The 14,048-nt window shown below is 48.2% G+C and overlaps 1 protein-coding gene across 4 annotated transcripts in view; it reads left to right on the forward strand.

The window, feature by feature from the left end:
- RUBCNL (rubicon like autophagy enhancer) overlaps nt 1-11,887 on the forward strand; it is a 37,218-nt gene extending 25,331 nt beyond the window's left edge. For all 4 annotated transcript variants that reach the window (XM_049099512.1, XM_049099510.1, XM_025478290.3 and 1 more), the window contains 7 exons: nt 255-400; nt 2,297-2,361; nt 5,570-5,808; nt 6,743-6,804; nt 8,754-8,907; nt 9,552-9,642; nt 10,921-11,887. In XM_049099512.1, coding sequence (XP_048955469.1) covers nt 255-400; nt 2,297-2,361; nt 5,570-5,808; nt 6,743-6,804; nt 8,754-8,907; nt 9,552-9,642; nt 10,921-11,033 — 870 coding nt within the window. In that variant the 3' untranslated portion in view covers nt 11,034-11,887. The remainder of the gene's footprint in view (nt 1-254; nt 401-2,296; nt 2,362-5,569; nt 5,809-6,742; nt 6,805-8,753; nt 8,908-9,551; nt 9,643-10,920) is intronic.
- Nucleotides 11,888-14,048: the final 2,161 nt, after the last annotated feature.

The following is a 14,048-nucleotide window of genomic DNA, read 5'->3' on the forward strand; positions in this document are numbered from 1 at the left end:
GTAACTCCAAGTCTGGAAAGAAATGAACTCCCCCCAAATAAGAAAAGTGATCTCAGCCGGGTGGTGTTCCAACCAGCAATCCTGCAGACGGCTTCAGGGACGGGGAGGGCTCCTCTCGTTCAGTGGAGGGCAGTTTTAATTTTTCATGGCGAATCTTAATGCTGGAGACACAATTGAATGCTCTTTTTCTTTCAGTTCCTGAAATACGCTCATTTAGGTACATGCTCTGAAATCCTCCTCTGTGTTACACACAGGTTGTAAATGAAGAAGGTGTCCGGAAAGACTTTGAATCCAGTGTGGATGTGGTTCAGGAAATTAAACTTCAGTCGAAGATCAGAGAGGCTGAAGACTGGGAGCCCCCCCGATTTCAAATCATATTTGATGTTCATCCACCACTCAAGTAAGTGGGGCTGCTGCTTGGGCCTCCGGGCCGGGTGACAAGGTGTGATGGGTCCCACCTCCCCGTAGAAGGAGGTAAAGGGAAGAAAATTACACACCAAGGGATGAAGGAAAGTTTGTTTTAGGAAAAGGCAAGTTGGGCATATTTTTCTGAGTCAGCTTCTTAGCACCCTGTTTATCATGGGTTTGGGGGGTGGGTGGAGGGTTGGGCTCCGTAGTTGGACAGTTGAGAATTTAACTGTGTCCTGCATCATGTATGTTACATAGCAATTGAAAATTATATAAGTTCAAGTGGGGATTTTTTTTAAGGGGCTAATATGGGATCTTAAAACTCATATACAAGAATTTTAAAAGACGGCTCTTTTCACCAGTGCAATGTGAAATAAAAACCGATGGATAAATAAATAAATAAATAAATATTTTAAAAAATTTAAAAAAATTTAAAAAACCCCAATGGATACATTTTTTAAGGGAAAATCTAATCTTGAGGATAGCTCCTATAGTTAAGAAATGACACAGAATGCAAAAATCAAAAACAAACAAACAAAAAAAACTTTGTTCTCTAAGAAGTAACCAAATCCTAAAAGACAAACGACAAAGAGGATGCAAAAGAAAAAAAGAAATAAACTCATTTTTATAGATGTATTTGTATAAATACAATATGTAATTATTTAAGGTAGTAATTTTATTTGTCTTTGAGAGTATGTGACATTATAAGGGGACATTTTAACCAGCTGCAGTTTCTCCATTCCTCTTGGGTTGTATTTAATGTGGCACCCACACTGCAGCATAAAGAAGGGACTGGCGATGGTGACTGCCTGTGACCCACGGAAGTGCCTCATAAGCTCTGTCCTGCATTTTTTTTTTATTTTTTTAAATTTATTTATCCACGAAAGACACAGAGAGAGAGGCAGAGACACAGGCAGAGGGAGAAGCAGGCTCCATGCAGGGAGCCCGACATGGGACTCGATCCTGGGTCTCCAGGATCAGGCCCTGGGCCGAAGACAGTCCTAAACCGCTGAGCCCCCTGGGCTGCCCCCTACGTTTTTCTTTTGAGAGAACACCATGAAGGCCTCTGGGGTGCTTGAGCGGGAGAGCTCCTTCCCTAGGCTTTGCGAGGGATCACTTTCCTTAGCAAGGGGTGTCTTTATTCTCTAGAACAACTTCCTACGTCGTCTCTAAGGGATACGGATAGGGTTCCACATATTTTTACATATTTTCTCATTTTGGCTGATCCTAAACTGTAATAAAACTTTACGACCACCTTCGTATTTCCAAATCACATGTGAAGTTGTGGCATCAAACAGTCCAGTAGAAAACACGTCAGTGGACTGTTGCTCAACGGAGATGTTTGATGCTTACGTCTTACCCGACCTCCAGATTTCTTTGGATCCATTTGTGAACTTCCTGAGTGCATCACCTCTTGGTGTTTGGTCTTCCTGAACTTTCTCCCATGAGTTACAGGTCTCCGGTTCTCTCTGGCAGGGATCCTGTGCCTGCATATTGAGCAGTCTCTAAAGATCCCGTGGTGGAAGAGTTATTCATGATACCAACTTCTGCTTGGCTGGTAGCAGACGTTTTTAAAAGACCCAGAGATCAGAAAAACAAAACAAAACAAAACAAAACAAAAACAAAAACAAAAAACAAACCCAGAGATCCCCCCCAACATAACAAAAATAGAAAAAAATAATAATAAAATAAAATAAATAAAAAATAACTTAAACAAAAGACCCAGAGATCTCAACTAGAAAACTCTACTGAAGAATCCTATAATGAAAAATGACCAAGAAAAAGCCCCAAGCAGGGAAAAGCACCATGATGTCAATGTCCTTTCCAGTCAGTGAAAAATGCTCCCTTGGCTATTTCCGAAATGTAACTTACCGTTTTCTGTACTCAGGAGGGATCTCGTGGTAGCAGCCCAGAACTTTCTGTGTGCTGGCTGTGGCACGCCGATAGAACCCAGTAAGTACGGACAGTGGCTTCCCTGCCTAGTATGTGGCGACAGGGCGAAGAAGAGCCCAGTCGGAGCGTGCATTGCTTTTGTGGACGAAGTTGCTACAAGGACTTCATGATGTTGCCCTTTCTTTCATGAAGAGGCCCCGTTGACCTATCAGGGCTGCGTGGCTGGCCTGGTGCCCTTGGCTTCATCCCTAGTCCTCTCCTCATCGGGCCCTCGGCTCCAGCCAGTGGCCTCCCTGCCGGTCCTCGAAGGAGGCAGGCTCGCTCCTGACTTAGGGATTTGCATTCGCGGTTTTCTCTCCCTAGAGTGACTTCCCTTACTTCACTCTTCTCTCAAAAGTTAGGAGGTTTCCTCTGGCTCCCATATTGAAAACGTCAACCTTGGCCCTCCTGGCCACAAGCATACACTTTACCCTTCCTTCTTCCTTTGTGCTTCTCTTCCTAAAATACTCTTAGATTTTACTGATTTTTCTCATTGTTGGCCTGTGTCCCTATCTAGACTCTAAGTTCCATGGGGACAGACGTGTTGTCTGTTTTATTCATTGCTTTATCCCCTGCTTCTTACAACAGCACCCGGTACACAGCTGTTCCTCAAAAGATACCTGTGGAAGGTTTGCGTGGCTTATGGAGGAGCTACCCAAACCCCTCCGAGGGGGTTTGAGGAGGTGGCTTGAGGGGAATCATTCCTGGGTCAGCTGGGGCCTAGAAAATCAGACTTCTTCCAGTCAGAAATGCAAATTGCCCAGTGAAGACTGGGAATCACATGTTCTGCTCGTGAGGGTATCCCCAGGTCTGCCCTGTGGAAAGCTGGGGAGAGGAGCTTTGCCGGAAAGGGTTCCCTTGGCCTTTGATGGGAAGTCATGGAAGGGAAAAGACTTTGAGGACTCCACCTCGAGAAATAAAAATAGAAAACAGAAGTCTGTCTGGGATTCCTTCTACCACACTGAATGGCAGTTCGAGCCATTCATCACAGTTGTAAACCAGTTTCCTTTAAATGACTCATCCCACCCCCTCACCCCCAGCTAGTCCAGGAGGGACCCTGTTTGGTTAACCACTGTATCCTGGTGCCTCCGTGTTGAGCACAGGACTGAGCGCCTGAGTCAGAAGTTATGGACACGTCACCGTGACTCCATCAGCTCTTCAAGTGTTCCCCTAAGTTGGTTCAACGGTGGAGATGTACGCCTGCGCTGGTGGCATAAACGTGGTCCTCCCCTCGTAGAACTTGCTTACTGGAAGGCATAGTTATCAGCCAAGAGAACAGCAAGGGTGGTGCTTGCAACGAAAGAGAAAGTCCAGAGTGCTGTGGGATTGACAGCACGGGAACTGAATCCGCGCCTGGGGGGCTGGGAGTGAGAAGTTCTGTAGGGAAGTGATCGTGCCCAGAAGCATGTGCGTGTGTGTGCTATGGGGGTAGAGGTCACCATGAGCAAAGAAAGGGCCTGCAGCGATTTCAGAGAAGTCCCGTGTGACCGGAGAGGAGAAAGCAGGCCATCACAGGCGCCCAGGGCACACGTGGTAGATGTGTTATCAGCCGTGTCGTCGGTTTTGGACTTTGCCTGTCAACTTCCTATGTAGTTCTTAGGATATAGTTTGACTCTACTTTTTTTTTTTAATTTTTTAAAAAATATTTTATTTATTTATTTGAGAGAGAGAGAGCCCCAGCAAGAGGCAAGGGCAGAGCAGAGAGAGAAGCAGGAAGGAGCCCTGAGCAGGGAGCCTGATGCGGGGCTTGATCATGACCTGAGCTGAAGGCAGACGCTTAACTGACTGAGCCACCCAGGCACCCTTTTACTTTTTATTTTAAGATATTTTTGGACTTACAGAGGAGTTGAAGGAGTTGAGGGAGGGAAGGGCACACGGGAGACTTAACTGAATTGCTGTCTTCTTCTTAACCTGGGTGGTTAAGAAGAAGACAAGTGCCCAGGGACTTGTTGCACTCGTCTCTATACCTTTTGCTTGCCACCGTATTTTGTTAGATGTATTTCCGAAAGCAGCGCTTGCCCGTTTTAGCAAACAAAAAAAAATGCAAAGAACGAAAATCCTTCCTCCCACCCTTTAGAAGTCTTCACTATTGGCTTTGTGGTGGGGATCTTCTTGGACTGTGCATGTGTGTATTTTCAAAAGCAAAGTCAAGATCACATCATACAGATCTGGAACGGGATGTTCACTCCGCACGCTCACCCACGCGTTCCTGGGCTCTCTGGCGTCCCACTGCTGAGTGCACTTGCCTAGCCAGTTGCTTCTTTAACGTAGATTTAGATTGCTACCCCTCCTGCGTTATCAATGTGCTGTAGAAACACCCTTCTAGATCTCTCCATGTGTGCGTTAGCGTTTCTGTCTAGTGTTACAAAAGTAGGATTCCTGCTACACAACAAAGAGGTGAAGTATATCAGGTAAATGTCCTCCTAGGAAGTAGCCCTCCTGTCAGCTGGCGGGTGCAGGGGGCACCCACCCCTCTGCACCTCACCTGCTCCGGATCCTCTACCATGGTGACAGTCTGATGCAAAACCAAGTAGTTCATAACCTGCACGTCTTTGTTACCGAGACTGTTTCTCACGTGGTCACTGGTCATCCACATTCCAAGTTTCCCTGTATTGCCTGTTCCCATCCCTCGCGTATTTCCATAAGGTCTTCCTCACCGGTCTATGCAGGAGGTCTTTGGGGTGCTCCTCCCTAAGGGCCTCCAAAGCGTGCTTTATAATTTACAAAGCCCTTCCCATGTGTGAGATATCCCATAATCTAACTCTGGGTTGCTTTTCGTGGCTTCAGGATAGTTAACCTGAAGAGTTTCCCACCAGCCCTCAGTCTGCCTGCCAACGGGAGGCAGAGCGTGGACTCCCCCCAGATTTCTAGACCCTAAATCTCGTGCTCATTTGGCCACACTGTTGTTTATTCCAGTGCCCCTCTTCCAAATTCAGGAGTATTTTTAGGAGATTTCTCTCTCTCTCTCTCTCTCTCTCTCTCTTTTTCTGACAACTGTTTTTGGAAAGCAGAGCTCACGCATGGCCATCCTCCACGGCCTCGGGTGGCTGCCCCAGCTTTCCCAGCTGCCATGAGGTCGAGTGATGGGGTCAGCCGCACACACCCAGCAATCTGAGCCTTGCACCTGGGACGGGGAGGGGAGGTGGGACTGGGAAGCAGGGGGAATGGACAGCGGTGGGTAGGCTGCCCTCCGAGGTGCCCTGCGCTCAGCCTTCTGTGCACCCTGCAGAGTTTGTGAGGCGCCTGCGGTACTGCGACTACCTGGGCAAGTATTTCTGTGACTGCTGCCACACCTACGCAGACTCCTGCATCCCGGCCCGGATCCTGAGCACGTGGGACTTCAGGAGGTACTACGTCAGCAACTTCTCCAAGCGCCTGCTGGACAGCGTGTGGCACCAGCCCATTTTCAATTTGCTGAGCGCAGGCCACAGCCTGTACGCCAAGGCCAAGGAGCTGGACCGAGCCAGGGTGAGCGGCTGCCCCTGCGGGGAGGCTGGGCCAGGGGCATGCTGCGCCGTCCCCGGGGACCCCAACAGCCCCCCCACCCCCACCCCAAGGGGCCCATCGACCATCGGAGGCTGGAGCAGTAGCCTCAGGACCCTCTCCAAGGCCTCGGAACCAGTTTCCTATTTATGCATCATTTTGCGTTTATATGTAACTTTTGAAATTTACTTATTATTATTTTTAAAATGAAATTCTCTACATTTGGGGTTTACTGCGTGAGCATTAGATGCACAAATGCAAGTGAAATGATTACTGATCAGGTTAGTGGACGTTACATCATGTGTGTCCCTGTGTGCGTCGGGGGCACCTGAACCACACCCTCTTGGCAAATTTCCGGTATTCAGTAGAGTATGAGTCACCGTGGTCCCCATGTCATATATCGGGTCTCTAGACTTATCCGACGCAACTGCAATTTTGTTCCCTTTGGAAAATCTCCCCGTTTGCCCCACCTCCCCATCCCTGGTGACCTCCGTTCACCTCTGCGTCTGTGTATTGGATTTTCTTTAAGATTCCACATGTAAGTGGAACCATGCAGGTTTTTTCTTTCTGTGTCTGTTTTATGTCACTTAGCATAATGCCCTCCAGGTTCATCCACCTGGATGTTTGTTGCCACAAACGGCAGGATCTCCACCTTTGGCACATAGCTTTCTGCTTTCCCCAAAGAAGGCCCCCAACGGTAGTGTAAGCTTCAGACTCCATGAAGCTTGGGGTCCACCTGGACCCTCTGAGGATCTCTGGACTCAGCCATGAACCTCTGCTACATACACGGTTAACTTCAAAGGCTCGTCTTATAGAGCTGCAGCATTTCCAAGTTAGAAAGAACAGTTGCATTTGATTTACTCGTTTCCTGTGTCATGTATCGCCTTAACTTTTCCCCCTGTTTGGTTTCTCACATTAGGAAATCCAGGAGCAACTTTTTCAGATCAAGAAGCTGTTGAAGACCTGCAGGTTTGCTGAAAGGTACTAACTAGCGTGGCTGGGCCAGGCCGGGCCGGGCCTGAGCTGGGGAGGGCTGCGAGCCTCCACACACCTGCCTGTGCCGTGTGCCACCTGGTCCCCGCCGCTCCGATCCACAGGGTCTCTCCCTAGGTCGCTCCCTGGCTCGCTAGTAGTGAACTTCTAACTTCGGTTTTGTTGTCTTACCGGTAGATTTTTAATCGAATAGATTTTTAATGTATTTATTTTAAAATAGATTTTAATATCTTTGTAGATATTAAACCTAATAGATTTTAATACCTAGTAGATACTTCGTTAGATGTGTAATACCATTGGTTATTTAAAAAAAAAACTAGACTTTAGCTGAATCTCTGTGCACATCCGAAAATATGTCCTTAAAATAAATTTCTAGAAGTGGAAATTTCTGGAAGCCATGACACAAAGGTATAGGCGTGCCTTCATTGACAGAGATAGAATTTTTTTAAGTGAAAAAACAGATTACTCAAGGGGTGAAGATTATGTATTATAATAGGATATAGTTTTTAAAAATTGTTTTGTTTTAAAGCTTCTTTCAGCTTCTGATCTTCATTTAATGATAATATATTGCTTTTGCATTAAATTTCTTTTTTTAAAGATTTTATTTATTTATTTATGAGAGACAGAGAAAGAGGCAAAGACATAGGCAGAGGGAGAAGCAGGCTCCGTGCAGGGAGCCCCATGCAGGACTCGAACCCAGGACCCTGGAGTCACAACCTGAGCCCAACGTGGATGCTCAACCGCTGAGCCTCCCAGACACCCCTTGAATTAGATTTCTTGAGGAGGAGCATGTCTCCTATAGTTATTTGGCCTCAAGCTCTACCTCATGGCAACGACGTGACAGTTCAATTACTTCTCAGGTCGTCGCTTTTCTTGTGCATAACATATAACAAGACCCACAGTTATTACCGTCTACAAAAATTTCCCGAGTATCCATTCTGTGCTTCAGATACAAAAATCAGTGCGACTGGTGTTAAGTCCAGGGAGAAAGCACAAACAGATCATTGCCCGGCCGTGTTGGACACATATGCATGTGCCCTGAGGGTGCAGAAGAGGCAACATTTAAGTCTGAAGGGGTGAGGTGGGGAAGAGGGCCACAAAGCTTCCCCGAGAAAAAGCCTAGCGAGTTGGACCAAAGAGGTGTCAGGGGTCCCCCGGCCGATAAAGCGGTGTGAGCAAGCACCCCAGGCCAGATGGAGAACTCCACGCAGTTTGGCACGACTGGAAGGCCACGTCTAGCGTAGGCCGTGGCCGGGTTGGGGCTGCGTGCATGATAATTCTACTACCTAATTTGGGGCATTTAGGAAGAGGTCACTGGCAGTCGGGGAAAGCTACATTCAATATTTGGGTGTCCTTGGGACACTCAGGTGGCTTTGATCTGCTCCCAGTTGGATGCTCAGGGCTGGACTCCTGGTTATGGGTGGGGGGTCACACGCCTGCCTACGGGCAGCTGGACAACAGTCAGCATGTAGATGGACTTGAAATTTAGCCAGAATGGAGAATCAAGTAGTTTTCTCCTCCTCCTCCTCCTCCTCCTCCTCCTCCTCCTCCTCCTCCTTCTTCTTCTTCTTCTTCTTCTTCTTCCTTTTTTTTTAATCTCAGTACATGTTTTTCAGACTTGAAGCACAAATTCGCAGGTGTCTTTTGCTCAGTGTAACATGGGCAGGCTGCATGGGGTTTGTTTTTCTGCTGGTTCAGCTTTCTGAAATCCGCTTCTATGGAATTTTAAGATCCTGGCTTTCCAGGATCTTTGACATACTTGCAAAATGTAAGATGACGAGTTAAGGTTAACTGGCCCTTGGGCTTCTTTTAGTTTTAGTTTTTTTGTTTTTTAATTGAGTTCCAAAACATTAAGTGCGAGTGCCTGCTAACCCCTCTTGTCTCCCGGCCTCCGTGCGGGTGGGTGTCTGAATTGCTCTTTGTTTCCCTCCTGGCAGCGCAGTAAAGGCATTTGAGCAGGTGCCGAGGCACTTGACCGACGATCTCCACCTGTTCTCTCTGGAGGACCTGGTCAGGGTCAAGAAGAGGCTGCTGGTGCCCTTGCTCAAGGACATTCTCAAAGCTTCCCTTGCACATGTGGCCAGCTGTGAGGTAAGGGCTCACCTGGGACTGCTGTGTCCCCAAGCTATCCTTGACCCATCGGGACCTATGATGGGTGTTCTGGCCTTTACCTCACTTAACCCCCACCAGCCTTGAGTACAGTATTTTCAGATGAGAGAAACGAGGTTCAGAGCTGTTCAGGAACAGCCGAGATCACCGTGCTGGCAAGTGGCAGGGCCAGGATGCAAGCCTGGGCCCAGTGACCTCTTCGTCTTGGGGGCCAAAGCCCTGCATGGGGCCTCCCTGGACTCCCGTCTGCCCTGCCGTGCCACGTACAGCCATGGGGACTCACAATCCAGTGGCACAGGAATTCTGTGTCTGCGTGAACGTAGGAACGGTGGCACAACCATCAGAAACAAAAGTAGATCATTAAAAAGCACGCGTGCAAAATTAAGATCTTTCCCTGGTGCCTCCAACTCGCAGGCTGTGAAATGTCTCCACGCAGAACCAGTGCACATGTGCCGTTTGAATCTACTTGCTACCTTAGAGTATGATGTAGCTTCCCATTTCTTCCAGAAGCTGGGGTTACAGACGCTTAAACACGGACGTTTATAAGGTTCTGTACAAGTAGTAACGGGGCTCCTCCATCAGAAGGCCAAATGGGGGCCTTAACTTTTTGGCACCTTCCCTTACAGCTGTGTCAAGGAAAGGGCTTCATCTGCGAATTTTGCCAGAGTACAGCCGTCATCTTCCCATTTCAGACCGAAACGTGTAGACGATGTGCAGGTATCTTAATAACTTCCTAACATGCGCTTAATAATAGCTTAACAACCGAGAGACAGAATTAACTTAACGGCAACTCAATACTTTAAGCACAACAACGTTGTTTAAAGCATCGTGGTGCTGGCATGGGCCTGGATGTTGGATGGGTGCGGGGGGGTGGGGGTGCGGAGGATCTGGGTGGGGCAGGGGCCGAGGGTGAGGACTCCCCGTGTAGGGTTCGGGGAGAGGGGTGGTTGCTCCTCGGCCCACGCCCAAGCTCTCTTACACCAGCACAGCCGCGGCCCAGTTTTACAATCAGATCACAGTCAGATCACAATCCATCACAATCGATCACAATCGATCGCAGTCATGCCTGAAGCCTGGGCACCAGCTCCGGCTTCTTCTGCGTGACAGTGGCAGTCGCCGAGTGGCTATGGAGACCATGGAGGCGGGAGGACCCAGCACAGTTACTGTCTGGCTCTTTCCAGGAGAGCGTGGCAGCCTTGTTTGGATGTGTCCACGCTCGAAGCAATCCTGTGATCCCTAAAGTGGCTCCTGGGGGCCATCTGATCCTGCCTGCAGCCTCAGCCTTGACAGGAGCCCTTCCTCCCCTTAGGCCACTCCCGCCGTCTCCCCTGACCCCTTAGGGGGCATCCAGCACAGGCTCCCCAGCAGACAAGCTCCGGCCCGGATTTGCACGAAGCTCACGGGGGGGGGGGGGGGGGGGGGGGGGTGCTGTTCTCAGGCCAGCACCTGTTGGGGCGGGGGAGGTCAGCAGGCCTCGGCAGAGGGAAGAGTCCAGCTGTGGGTGGCAGCCGAGAAGGCTCAGCAATTCCCACGGGGTGCTCTGGAGCTGGAGCAGCTCGGCCTTCAGCGTTGTCACATCGTGGGGACAGGGCCCAGCCACATCCTTAAACCCAGTGTTGCTTGGTCACCAGATCCCGGCCAGAGGGAAAATGACCTTGAGATGACCTGGAAAGGGGGGAGGCAGGTCTCTCCAGTTAGGGCCATTTCCAGGGAGGGCCGCCTCCTGTGGGGTCGGCCACCAACACCCTGGGGCAGTCCCGGGTTGGGGGGGGGGTTTGCACTTCGTCCCCAGGACATCAGGCCCTCTCAGCCTCCCATTCGTGACCTACTGGGGGCTTTAGAATCCCTCCGTGTGGAGCTGCCTCATTTCTAGTTGGATGACTCTGCTTTCTGGCTTCGGACCACCTGTCTCCCCGGGATGGGGATGAGCACCTGTAGTAGGTGGGAAAGCAAGGTAGCCCTTCGCTGACGCCTTCCCCCCTCCCCCGCTCGTAGGGTGCAGAGCTTGCTTTCACAAGCAGTGCTTCCAGTCCTCCGAGTGCCCCCGGTGTGCCAGGATCACAGCCAGGAGAAGACTTCTGGAAAGTTTACCCTCTGCAGCAACATGAGCCCCTGACCACGGTGGAAAAGACTGTTCAACATGCCTTATAACACCGATTTGTGTCGATTATTGACAATCGTGTTTCAGATTTTGAGTATTGTATATTAAGAAAAAATGGTGGCCAATCTTTTTTATTATATATATATATATATTTAATGTGTTACAAAGAATGCACATTTTTTTGTTATTAAGCATAGGTTTGTTACTGGTGGTCTTGTTTACAAACGTTCAGTGTTTTTGCTGCTACTGTTTTTTTCTTAAGAATTTTTTTTTGATACTTCTTAAAATTGCCTTTGAGTGGTTGCATTCAGCTGATACTGGAGCCTATTTTTTTATGAATTGTTAACTGACAAGGCAAATTACTCAGTTTGTCTTTCTACAAAGCTAGTTTTAAACGAATTGGTACTTTCAATGAACAAAAATGCGAACAATGATCTGTTTACTCCGGGGTTCTTTTCCCCCCCGACTTAAATGCCACTTTGTAATTGCATCCGTGTTTTAGATCATACTTATTCCGGGGTTGGCACAGGGAGTCCCTGTTCCCTCTGCATCTATGTCCAGATGAGTGTGAGCTGCTTAGCGGGGCTGCAGCTGCCATTCGAAGGTGTCGCCCCTGCGGGCCACTCTCAGGCACACACCGACCCTGTACTTGTCCTCTCCCTTCCACACACTAAATCAAGGGCTGCATGGCTGAGTCGAACCTCATCCCTGCCCTTTAGGATTTTGTCTCGTGGATATAAAACTGAACATAAGGTATTGACAAACTTAAACTGTGGGAAAGTCCCGTCATTGAGCAATGTGATTTTAGTAATGACAATAAAATCATGGACCTCAATTAAAAAGGTGAGGTAAATCGCTAAACCATTATGCATTTATTTTTCCTAATATTTCTTTTATCTAGATGATTTCTTGAGGCATGTTGGTCTGTTTTGTTGTTGTTTTTCCTTCTACCTCCTGTATACTTTCTCCTACTTGAGAAGGATCCCGGGCCCACGTCCTTTCCCAGCACATCTTCCAACTGGAGCACGGGGGTCGCACACCCCAGGACTCACATGCCCCAACTAAACCTATTCCAAGTGAACTTCTCAAACAGTAGGGGCGGACGATAGAGTAGGACCTGTCCTTCCCTAACCCCATCTAGTTGTGTACAGGTGCTTGTGTGTGTGTGTGTGTGTGTGTGTGTGTATTTTATTCAGGGGTTAATATCGAGCACATGAAAGAGATGGATGTGTCCTACTAATCTGGTATCTACTCTTTCCGTCACTTGGTTTCCCATCCCAGATGCATCCAGAGCTATGCTCCCATTCATGATTTAACCCGGTCTCTTTTAAATAAAAATTTAGGTCCATGGGATAAGATAACTGAGATCAAATTTAAAGCAGTGTTTTATTCTTACCCGTCACTTGTATTCCTTCTTAGGAGTCCAGAATCAAGTGGCACGTCGATATGCCTTATAACACCTCTGGGAGGTTCATTTTTTTTTTTTTTTTATTTACGATAGTCACACACAGAGAGAGAGAGAGGCAGAGACATAGGCAGAGGGAGAAGCAGGCTCCATGCACCGGGAGCCCGATGTGGGATTCGATCCCAGGTCTCCAGGATCGCGCCCTGAGCCAAAGGCAGGCGCTAAACCGCTGCGCCACCCAGGGATCCCTCTGGGAGGTTCATGTCAGCATCTTCATTTCACAAGTGAGACAACAGTCTGAGAGAAGAGAAATAACTTAAGTTCCCACGGGCCGTGCATGGGAGAGCTGGAGTTGGCATTCAAGGCTGCCTGCCTCCAAAGCCCGTGTTCCTGGTCCCTACCCGTGTGATATCTTTTTGAGGTGATACAAGCAGAACCAATTCTAGCTGGTAAGTGCTGGTCATACTTTTGCAGTATTGGGCCGAATGCCTTCTCCCTCATTCTCTTGCATCGGCTTGAGGAAGTTTCTGTGGCTTAGGTACTATTTGAAGGGCTCCGTGTCCAGGCTGCTGTGTTTGCAAGACACTGGTACGAGTGTGTGTGTGTGTGTGTGTGTGTGAGAGAGAGAGAGAGGTACATCTTTAATGTTGAGGAAGGAAGAGTGCGCAGCAGCTGCCAGGAAGTGATGCTTTTGACTTTTCGTTTTGAGGAAGAATGAGGCAATATAAATAGCCATTCTATAGGTTTGGCTGAGATGCGGTTCCTCCCCACTGTGGTGGTAGTTGCTTCTTCCCAGTGAGGTGCCCGTGAGAGCCCAGAAGCGGCTTCAGCTCATGTGCAGCACCCTGTGGGGACGTGATTATTTTTGACATATGTTGCTCTTTAATGGGTCTTATTCACTGTCCTGGTTTTTCTGTGCAACTCTGCTGGCTGCTGGAAAGAAGATAAAGACTTGGTCTTTCTCATCAGATTCTCACCCGCCATGAGGCATCCAGTTGCAGTACTATGATCACAATGACTAATTTTTCCTATACACTGTTCACTTGGAAAGTTCTAGTAATGTGTCCTTTACAGTCATGATTCTCAGTTGCAGGTAGGGACTGACAGCAGGGGACATGGAGCGAAGAAGGATGAGGCATCTCAGAGACGTTCTAGTGGGTTGACTGGGGTGAGAATTATTGGATCCATTCCCAGATCTGCCACTTTCTATTTGTGTGAGTCTGGGCAAGCTACTTAAATGCTCTGTGCCTCTGTTTGCAAAATGGGGGAATAATAAATACAAGCTGTCAGTTTGGGATTAGACATGAAAAATGAAGCACTCAGCAGAGGGCCTGGTACAAGTAATTTTTAAGTGGTAATAATTAGATCTAGACAAATTAAAAACTTATTTTCTGGGCACCTGGATGGCTCAGGGGTTGAGTGTCTGCCTTTGGCTCAGGTTGTGATCCCAGGGTCTGGGATCGGGTCCTACATCAGAGCCTGCTTCTCCCTCTGTCTGTGTCTCTGCCTCTGTCTGTGTGTCTCTCATGAGTAACTAAATAAATCTTTTTAAAAAAAACTATTTTCTGTGTATCTTTGGGTAATTTACTCTGTGTCTCAGTTTAGTATGAGAGTTAG

The sequence above is a fragment of the Canis lupus genome, chromosome 22 (genome assembly GCF_003254725.2).
Source record: "Canis lupus dingo isolate Sandy chromosome 22, ASM325472v2, whole genome shotgun sequence".
Lineage (NCBI taxonomy): Eukaryota > Metazoa > Chordata > Mammalia > Carnivora > Canidae > Canis > Canis lupus.